This window comes from Gossypium hirsutum, chromosome D01, assembly GCF_007990345.1.
Source record: "Gossypium hirsutum isolate 1008001.06 chromosome D01, Gossypium_hirsutum_v2.1, whole genome shotgun sequence".
NCBI lineage: Eukaryota > Viridiplantae > Streptophyta > Magnoliopsida > Malvales > Malvaceae > Gossypium > Gossypium hirsutum.
In genome coordinates, this window is record NC_053437.1 from 23,665,226 (window position 1) to 23,675,919 (window position 10,694).

General features: G+C 35.4%; 1 protein-coding gene across 6 annotated transcripts; it reads left to right on the top strand.

Annotated features, from left to right (window-relative positions):
• The first annotated feature begins 1,721 nt into the window (after nucleotides 1-1,721).
• LOC107921312 (GATA transcription factor 24) lies at nucleotides 1,722-10,472 on the top strand. 6 transcript variants are annotated; one of them, XR_005909679.1, is made up of 11 exons: nucleotides 1,722-2,465; nucleotides 3,475-3,561; nucleotides 3,645-3,778; nucleotides 4,236-4,343; nucleotides 4,430-4,544; nucleotides 4,795-4,854; nucleotides 4,952-5,017; nucleotides 5,108-5,170; nucleotides 5,762-5,837; nucleotides 6,116-6,280; nucleotides 9,091-10,472. XR_005909679.1 is itself a non-coding variant. In XM_016851191.2 (10 exons), the coding sequence occupies exons 1-9, from the start codon at nucleotides 2,094-2,096 to the stop codon at nucleotides 5,822-5,824; spliced, it is 1,068 nt and encodes a 355-aa protein (XP_016706680.1). In that variant the 5' UTR covers nucleotides 1,722-2,093; the 3' UTR covers nucleotides 5,825-5,837; nucleotides 6,116-6,563. The 6 variants fall into 6 exon arrangements, 3 of the variants coding, with proteins under 3 accessions (XP_016706680.1, XP_040943739.1, XP_016706679.1); XR_005909677.1 differs by having other exon boundaries at nucleotides 1,755-2,465; nucleotides 4,188-4,343; XR_005909678.1 differs by having other exon boundaries at nucleotides 1,757-2,465; nucleotides 4,233-4,343.
• The last annotated feature ends 222 nt before the right edge of the window (nucleotides 10,473-10,694 follow it).

The window sequence follows — 10,694 nt, forward strand, 5'->3', positions numbered from 1 at the left end:
TATTAAGCATGATTAGTGTAAGATTGACTCATAACTTGTGCGTATGTTAGAATGGAAGACGTTTCTTTAATAATGAGCTCATTTGTATTGTGTGTGATGTGAGCCGGTGGTGTGGCATCCTGATATTCGGGCTCGGCGATCGGGTCAGGTATAGGGTGCTACAATTTTTTTATTTATTCATTTTCCTTAAGTGTTGTTAAATCTCTAGGTTTCATGGCAATTAAAAAATCAATATGATAACAAATTTAGCCTTCAATTTTTACATATTATATCAATTTAGTCATAATTTTTAAAAAATTAACCCTCAAAATTTAAAGATGGTCTCAATTAGAACCTCAAAATTTACCTTTCTCTTCCATTTCCTCCACCACCACTACCATCGTTACCTCCACGTCCTCCACCTTTATAAAAAAAACTTTCGTTTTTTTCTTTCTTTTTGAACCTAATTTATTATTAAATAATATCAGATATATTCTTACTGATCAATATATAATTTTATAAAAAATAACAATGAAATTTTCTAAAATATATCTAATAGTTCTCACCTCTACAAAAAGATCCAGCTCAGTCAATGCTTCTCGAACCCTTATACAAAGGGGATATCTTCTATTTATAAAATTCAAATACTAAATAAAGTTATAACCTTCAAGTTCAGAAAATATAGACTGAAATAAGCAATTTATTCAAACTTTGATCCCAAAAGTAATGATAATTTTTACCGCAAGGCGTAACTGTCATGGGCTACAGATTAAAGCCCTTGATGAATGTGCAAAGTGCGTCCCATAGAGGTAAATCGATTAAATGAGGCTTATTCAACCCACTTGAACTGGCTCGATTTATGGAATACATGGAAAAGCCCATCTACTTGAAGCTTTGGTAGCCCAGTGAAACATAATAAAACTAGAGTTATCGAGGGAAATATTGTAAATTCTAAGGGATAAGATTTTATATAGTTTAAATCCCTTAGGACTCTCGTCTTGTAGATATGTATTAATCTTAGCCGTTGATATAATTTGATCTGTATCGTTGGATTTAGGGGAGCTCAACTATAAATAAAAGCATTCCCGCTCATTTCTAATTATTCCATTCATAGTTTTGAATATATTTGAAAGCATTTACTTAAACACTTAGTGTGCGCTATTTTTTTGTTCGTTCATGGCTTATTTCTCTTTCGAGTTTACTTTCTCTTTATTTTTAGTGCCTTAGAGAATTTCTACGAGAATTCTCATTTTTTGAGAGTAAGGTTGACTTAGGCGAATTTAAACCTAAGAAATCGCCTAAGGCCGCACAATTTGTCAGACTAAAGTTTTAGCCCTGTGACATAAGAACTTATCACAACATGCTAATTTACTTGTTTTCAGAATTCTAATGATATAAATGCAAGAGTTAAATTTTTAAATTGAGGAACAATGGTAGTGGTGGTGGAGGAAGTGGAAGAGGAAGGTAAATTTTAAGTATCAAATTGAGACCATTTGTAAATTTTAAGGATTAATTTTTTAAAACTATGATTAAATCGATACAATATGTAAAATTTAAGAGCTAAATTTTTTATTATATTAATTTTTTAATTATTAGGTCACCTTCTCATTGAACATTTAACGACACCTAACAAAAATGAACTAATAAAAAGTAATATTGATTAATTTGATGAATAAATTAAAAAAATTGATTGTTGAGTGAAAAAATAAAGAAAGAAGGGGCGGCCACCTTTGATGTAGTTTACATATTTTTATTCAAAAATTTCAGATGGTGCCTGTAAGTTGGAGGGATACAAAGCGTATATAAAGTCCATAGTACCCCAGTGTATCCCCAAACCAACTTATCCTCAACATCCGTACTCCCGCAAATACAACCCAATCAACATCCACCCCTTTCTTTTCATTTTTCTTATATCCGAAAAAGTATTTATCCTCGAATTTCCAAAATTGAGTTTGTCCAAGGAAACACCACTTCACTCTCGCCCCTGCAAATCTTATTATTGCTCAAGCTGAGAAAATCTTTATCCAGGGTTAGGGCATATATAATTAAAGAACAGATAATAAAAGCCAATTTTGTGTTACCAGTAGTGACTACACGCATCGCATGGCTCTTCAATGAAACACCTCATAATTGTTACTTCAGGACTTCCATTTTCGGTACAGTTGGAACCTGCGGCCTTTCGTTGTTTATATATGGCGGCTGCGAATCCACAGCCACTTCAGATTCGTCCGTTTGAGGAGCACGCGCGAGGGACGATGCAGATCGACGACGACGATGGAGACTATGCAGATGACGCCATGGATGACGTGGAGGACGCGAATATCGACTCCGTCAATGTGGCGGAGCATGGAATGGGACTAATAGGCGGCGTTATTGGTGGCGGTGGCGCAGCTGGTGGAGGCGCTGTTAGGGCGTTGAGAACTAGCGAGCTTACTCTCTCCTTTGAAGGAGAAGTTTACGTGTTCCCTGCTGTTACATCTGAAAAGGTTTTTATCCTTCTTCACAAAAAAAAAAAGAAAAGAAAGAAAGTGTCTTTGGTAATTTTTCTGGCAATAAAATAATTTATTTTCCTGCTATACATTCTGTTTATTGCAAAGTAAATTAGAAATTGGGCCTTTAGATTTCTATCTTTCGGTTCTCGTATTTTAAAGTAATGTTTTGACGTCTGACATGAAACCAAGTTAGCTGAAAAGAGTAAAAAAACAATTTAGACTTTCATGTTCCTAAAATTTATTGAATATGAAGGATAATATGAGACGCCAAATTTGGTAAAAGTAGGTAGAAGTTTTGATTAAAAGTTGGGTTGTGTTTCTTTTTATTTATAAAATGGGTAAGTTAATTTTTGTATATTTGTTCAAGGTGTATATTGGTTTTTTATGTTAAAAATTTCATGCATTTGTATCAAATCATGATATATAAAGACTAATTTTTAATAATAAAAGTAGATGAAATTTTTAATAAAAAAGACCAATTTGCTCTTTACTTCAACATAAGAGACTAATTTACTTATTTTTTGAGTAGATGGGCATAATACATGGACTTCTATGGTACTTTTCCAGGCCAAATTTATGTCTTAGGATGTAGGATTTAATTAATGAATTATTCCATAGTACAGGATGATGTAGGTTCGAGCATGTTGAAGCACGTTTATTCTACTATTTAAAAATTAAAAAGAGAAGAGATTATAAGTAATTCTAGATATTTGTGTAAAAGAAAAGTAATAGATAAGGTATTTCATGTCTTAGGAGTCTGTGCATGCATCGGACAAGGGTTATTTCAAGGCAAATGAAGAGTTGGAAGCATTAGTGAAACTATTAACCATTTACTATAGTTAATCTAGTGAACTTCGTGCATTTGAGTTCATTTCTTTTGGAGCAAGTAATTAGTAACTTAGTTTTCTATTATTTTCTTTAAATGGATTGAATAGTTTAGATTTTCTTCTCAAATTTCCCCCCTCTAAGTAAGCACATGTGTTTGTTGGATTGTATGCAACAGGTGCAAGCTGTGCTGTTACTCCTGGGGGGTCGTGATATCCCCACTGGTGTTTCTACAATTGAAGTACCGTTTGATCAAAATAACATGGTACGCTGATGTTAAAATAATCATGTGTAATTATATTCCACTGTTGGTCTTTTGTTTTTGGTTTCACATACTATATTGTGCAGGGTGTAGCTGATGTCTCAAAGCGCTCAAATCTTTCAAGACGAATAGCATCCTTGGTTAGGTTCCGTGAGAAAAGGAAAGAGAGATGTTTTGAAAAGAAAATTAGGTATACAGTACGGAAGGAGGTTGCACAAAGGTATGATTTTTTTGGACTTATTTTGTTTAGAGCTACAATTAACATTTTTAACATTTCAACATGCAATGCGAGTGTAGAAGTTAAAAGTGGAAATGGAAGAAGAGCCATAAACTATCCAAAAATTTGATAGCAGTATAAAGGCTATAGCCATTTATTATAGGTTGCCATTGGGGGAAATGTGTTTAATACAGGGAGCAGTGGATCCTGTTTAAGTTTGAATTGTAGAAGCTTCATTCACTTATTCATGGTTCTCTGTCCTGAAAGGGGCAGGCCTAAAGTAGGTTGAGAATTCGATTATTTTCCAGTGATACTGATAGAATTATGGGTTCAGAAGCGTCACTGTGAGGAGCCATTTATATTAGTATTAAATGCAGTTACTGCTTTTCTGATGCATATGTACAAATGGTAGTGGTGCAGCTGATAATGATGATGTAATCTTCTCGTTTTATACTAGTAGAATGCATCGCAAAAATGGGCAGTTTGCATCTGTAAAGGAAAGTACTAGTCCTTCAGGCTGGGATTCTTCTCAAATTGGCTTTCAAGATGGTACTCGTCCAGAAACCGCGTGAGTTCCATGCTTTGTTACCTGATTCATGGAAAACATTTATCATGATGAACCTTTTGAAGAATTCTGTCTTCAATGTGTTTTAGTATCCGGAGCTGTCAACATTGTGGTGTTAGTGAAAATAATACTCCAGCAATGCGTCGTGGCCCAGCTGGTCCAAGGACTTTTTGTAATGCTTGCGGGCTTATGTGGGCAAATAAGGTTTGTTTTACTCAGTTTTCAGTTATGCTTTCTTAAGAAGGATGCTTGCTTTCACTAGTATTTTCTACCTATCTTTTCAATTGAAAAGTTGATAGTGCATGCTTTTCTACATTGCTTTTCACATCATCTTATGTAGGTATCCACTCAGAGTAGTCATTGGAATGTTGCTAATATTGGTGATAGCTTTCAACTATCCGTTTTTCCTTTTTTGTGATTTATCATTTTCCATAACTTTTTGTTGAATGTACAGGGAACACTTAGAGATCTTAGTAAAGGAGGAAGGAATATTTCCCTGGAGCAAAGTGAGCCTGTAAGTTTCACTGGAAATTTTCAACTTTACAAATGTTTATATTTATTACTTGTTAATTTGGTCAAGATTGGTTGAATGAATTATAAAATGTACACAGGAAACACCGATTGAGGTCAAGCCTTCAATTGTAGAAGGGGACTTGTCTGCTAACCGGGATGAAAATGTACATACGTACTCTTCTCCTGTATTATAATCAAGCCTTTTCAGATGGTCGCTTGTTTCTTCCTTCTAACATGGTACGAAGTATATGCAGGGAAATCCTTCAAAGGATTTAACCAACGGATCTAATAATGCTTCTGTCAGCCCAGACGAAGAAGTATGTTTTCAGATCCTCACTCATCTTGAATTTACATGTTTTTATATTGAAATGAAAATTTTAAACCAGTTTAAAAAAGAAAAAAAAAAGTTCAATGAACTACATGTCTTTCTTTTATCAGGACTTCAAAGGGAATTCTTTGAACATAATATGCTTTAAGATAAAGAGCATGAATCTCTCTAGTAGTAACTGAAAAGATGGCCTCTAATAACATCTAAGCACAATTTTTAAGAATAGATGGTTATCGTAGTTCATTTGTTTATCAATTCATGGTGGTTACTTTATCATATTTATTGACTTGGGGGTCAAACTCGTATCTGCCGCATCTTCTATGGATGGGTGCTATCTGTTGGAAGGTATTTGATTGGACCACCCCTGCTAGGTAGGATTTATACGGTCTTAGGTTCTGAGAAGACAATTTCTTAGATGTTAAATCTTATAATTTGTGTTTTAGGTGGATTTTTATTTACATATTGAAGCAACTGATCAAAGTTTAGCTGAAAAATCCCCAGAATTGAAATAAATTATTGATCCAGTCTTGATAGGTGATAAATTCTTTTTCTTAGTAACTTGAATTTCCACATGGTGCAGGATTTGCATGAAAGTGCAGAAGATCTTACGAACTCTGTCTATGGGGATTGTTCATTCTGCTGAAGATGATGAGCAGGTATACAGTTACTTCGCAAGGTTCATAATATTTAGCGTTCACTGCCCAACAACTTCTGTTTGAAGAAATAGTTTAAAAAATCTATACAATTCCTACAGCACTGTGTAGTTTGGGCACAGTTCTGCCTTTAGAAGTTTGATCAGAAATTGGAACATTTGTCTTCTGTTCTGCCTTTAGAAAGAAATTTCGGATTATAAAATGATTCCAAAGAGGGGATCATATTGGTATGTTAGAGGTTGATATACAAGATCTCATAATTTTTTTTTTGTGATCCGCAGGAACCTCCTGTTGAGCTTACTAATCCTTCAGATACTGAAATCGACATTCCTCCTAGTTTTGATTAGGAAGTTGCAGTTGGCTTTGCTCAAGTAGTTTAAAGAGATGTGGAGCATTAGACTCCCTTTACTGGGTCAGTTTCGCTCATGTCGTCGAACTGCATACAGGTAAAAGTTTATGATGTTTATATGCAGATTGTGAGCTACCATAGTCAGGAAACCAAATTGACATTAAAATCCTAAGTACAGTAATCAGCTGTTAACTGACTGGCCACTGCTTTCAGGATGACATTAGAAACTGGGAATGACCTGTTGATTTTAAGTTTCCTGCTTGAAATGCCTTTTACCTGTTTTTGTTTATTAGGAATAGTTAATTTGGTAGGAATATTATTTTTTTATGCATGTTTTAGTATATGGGTTAGCAATAAACTCAATTGATAATATTTAGCTATTCCCGTGACTTATTTTAGCAAAGGGAAGAAATTATTTTTTATAAGAACTAGTACTCATTTTTCTAATTTTAAGTTTAAATTTATACTAACTATTTGTTTTATATCTAATATTGTAATATATAAATAATAAATAATTTTTTTTCTCATATTATTACACTAATAATCAAACGAGGTGAGGCATTAGTGGAATTGGAATCCACTCTCCTTTGCCATGCAATTGATTAATCCGATATTACATATAAAACAGATATGGTCAATTATTACTGGATAAATGCATGTTTAAGATTTTGCAATATACAAAGTGGGGTGGAATTTTGTGTTTCTATGGAAGTAAGGCTATCAGTTGGGAATAAGGTGATTTAAATACCATCTTTTCACCACAAAAGAATGTCAAATTCAACAAAAGAGAAGCTTAAATTATATTCAACGCCTAAGATTATTAAGGCATCTCAAAGAGAAGAGTGGAAGTTTAACATTTAGTTCTATTCCAAAAATATCTATACTATGAAAGTGTTATCAGCAGTGTTATGGTTGATCTTAACTCAGTTGAGAAAACTATAAAGAAATTGAGTAAATGATAAATTATTATTATTCACACAAAAGATGGCTTGGTTTGTGTTAGGTAAAAGTTAGGTTGTTGAAAACCGTATTTGTAAAATGCTACCAAGAAGGTTTCATATAAATATTAAACCTCTTTGTATAAATACACAACCTTTAACCTTAACTTGTTCATTAAATCACACCAAATATTGTAGAACTCTACTACTCCAACTTTTTTGTTTTTCTATGGTGCGGCATTATCTATAGCACTATATGGGATCTTGGTAAATAAGCTAATTTTTTAGTCTTGTTGAGAGTTTTTGTGAGTCTCTCCTTTCATGGAGGCCCACTTTCTCTATTTATAAGATATGATCTCTGGATGTGATGTACTAGGATTAGATAAACCCTTATGCATGCCTACACGTATCCTACTTTAGGGTCAACACGTGTCTTCTAAGTATGGGTTCACTTGCATGATGGTGCGAACCCATTAGTTGCAAACTCATGCAGGCGAACTGTATGGCTAACTATATACTTACTGAAGTAAAAAGGGTCGGGTCGGCCAGATAATGGGTCGGTTATGGTGGACACCATAACAATTTGTCCCACTTGTTCGAAAAAGAGTTACAAAGTGGCTTTTTTGAGAACTTGTGGAGATGGAACATGGAATTTTGAAATGAAACTTGTTGGATATATGTCTTATATAAAACTTGTCATGTACGCATTGCCACATAACGGATGGGTACAACCGTAGACATTCCATTATTGAGGAAACGAACCGTCATATTTTGAATTTCTTTAAAATGACCTATACTCAACCCTAAAACCCTCAAACCATTTAAATTTTGGATTTCTCACGAAAAAGGTACTATTGAAGGGGAAAATCGACATTCAAAAGTAAAACTCTGAAATTCCTAAATCATCATTCGCTTTAGCTTAGGTTTAGTAAGTTGTCACGGTCAAAACTAGGGGAGGTGGCTGAAATGGTGGTAGTAGTCGTGGTAGGTCCGATGATGATTATTTGAAATACATGGAAGATCGTGCGATTAATGCCCCTATAGAGGCCAAAGCCTACCCTTGTACCATTAAATACGAGGAGATGAGTCACCATCTAGCTATTGAGGGATTTAGTTACCCAATTTTGTGTACAAGTTTTCAATCGTTGAAAGGTGCGATGAGATTAAGTGATATAAATGGAGATTTTCTACTTCCTCTACGTGTATTGGAGGCTGGTTTTCACCTTCCTCTTCACCCATTCTTCTGCCACCTTCTCGAGAAGTATGAGATAACTCTGGGGTAATTGTTTGGTTTCTCATGGTGGGTCGCGGTCACTTACTTCATAGATTGTTGTCATCGAGATGAAGCATCGCTATTATCTGTATTTCAAAATCTCTATTAGCTAAAGGCCTGTAACTGGGGAGGTTTGCTAGGTCTTTTTTTTTACTCCTCGTGAGGGCTATGAGTCAATTATCTACAACTAGTCATCCAACCTTCGTTTAAATCACTCCAAGTACGTTTGAGTGAAGAATAGATTTGGGGATGGCTTCGAATTCCCTATCAAGTGGTCTATCCCCAGTAAGGTCGTTTGTGTGCGAAAGCGGCCTATTACATGTGAAGTGGGTTAGGCTTAACTTTTGAGGCTTTATAGGGGTCGTACATTAAAACTTGAAGAGGTGTTAACAGGGAGAAATGTGTTCCATTTCTGCTTTCTGGATTTGAACCCCAATGGATGATGACCCACTGATAATTTGAAATGTGCATAAACTGAATCGATGTTGCCTGCAAAGTTCGCATGGCCACATGGTGCCACTAACAAACTCAAACTGATTCTTCTGGGAAAAAGGGTGGAACCTAGGAATTACTTTTACACATTTTGTAAATTAAAGCCTTGTTCATGGTCTTCCAAGTCTACTAAGATTCAAGAAGGTAGTGTGAACACCCTTATAAATATTGTTGGTGCTGACGATAAACTTGTTGGTAATGCAGGTACAACTGAGGAATCAACACCATCAACAAAATCTACAAGTTTATCACGAGAGATTAACACATACATGGACGTATGATTTTTCATGCAAAATGTGCAAAGTGCTCCTTCTGGTGCTTTTATCAGAGAAGGGAGTGGTAGCACTCGGAAGAAGTAAATAACAACAACTGGAACTGTCAACATTGTTTTGAGTAGTGAGGATGAAGGTAGTTCGCAATTAAGGGAACTTCATCGGAAGAAAAGAAAAGGCTCGTGAGACTTCATCTGCAAATGTAGCAAACATTACTCTAGCGACCACCGCTGCTATCCTTTCTCCACTAGCATCTCCACCTCCTCGCAGAATTTCTACCAAAAGTACATTTGGGGTTATCACTACTGTTGAGCATGGTCTTTCGGGAGGTTCGTTGAAGCTATTGGCTTCTGACGGTGAAATCAATACTTTGTTTCCTTGGCATGACCAGTTAAGTGTGAAGAAATTTCCTTATTGTCCTACTGAGGTGAGCAGAAAGTGGAAAGAATCAATGCCTTAGGAGGTTAAAGATTGTGTTTGCCATTGTGCCTTATCAAGATGTACCAAAAAATCATCGCTAAAAGAGCTTGTATTGTCTCTGCAAGTGGCTTTTGCTGAAACTGAAGTCATTAGTCTAGGGCTCGCAAAAGGTATGATAGAGGAGGAGGCTAATAAATTAGAGGTGGAGAATGGCTATCAGTCCACCAAGAAAGCCTTAGAGAGGGCTCACGAGCTACATAGAAAGTTAGAGGAAGATTATGAGAATTTGGTGGAGTGCAATAAAAGGCTAGAGGAACGCCTCACTCTTTCAGAAGGAGCCAATGAGAAGTTAAATGAAGCAATTAGGTTAATACAAGCTGAAAAGGTTGGTCTCCAAGAAACTATCAAAGGCATGGTGAGAAACATACAACTGAGATGGCTGACTCGTAGAAGCATCACGAGGAAGCCTTGGCGAAGTGTCAGGAAGAAACGATGCAGAATTTTCAAGATTACCTACTAGAATTGAATTCCAACATTTTGCTACATGCTCAAGTTATTGGAGGGCCTTTTGATGCTTGCAAGGTAAACTTCGATGCTTTGAGTCACCTTACAGATGCTCAACTTGGATTTGACATCTATTTTCCCTCGGGGCTTGCTTGGGAAGAGTTCGTTAAGGAGTGGAAGAACTTAAATAGATTTTTTCTTGCTAATAGTCCCGCTAAAACCAGTGCTGCCCCCATCGCTGAATGTGAAAGAGATGAATATGAAGAGGTAGAAGAGGAAGAGGATATTGTTAATCCTGATGATGCGAGTGTGAACTCTTGATTTCATTTTTATGTATTTGTTGTACTTATATCATTCCATTTTGAAATGAAAAAAAATGGGTTTTGTTTATGCCTTGAACATTTGGTTACTAACTATGGCTTTACTTTACTAAGTTGTCTAATTGAATCGTAATCTTAAATTACTAAGAAACAACAAAGAAAATCGCAAAAACTCCTCAACATAATTGTGATATCAAATTTGCGAGCTTTAAAAAATATTGGTGGGTTTAAAACTTAAGAAAATTGTTCGGATGTAGTTCTGAACGTAAATCAGTTAACTCAAAATGAATTC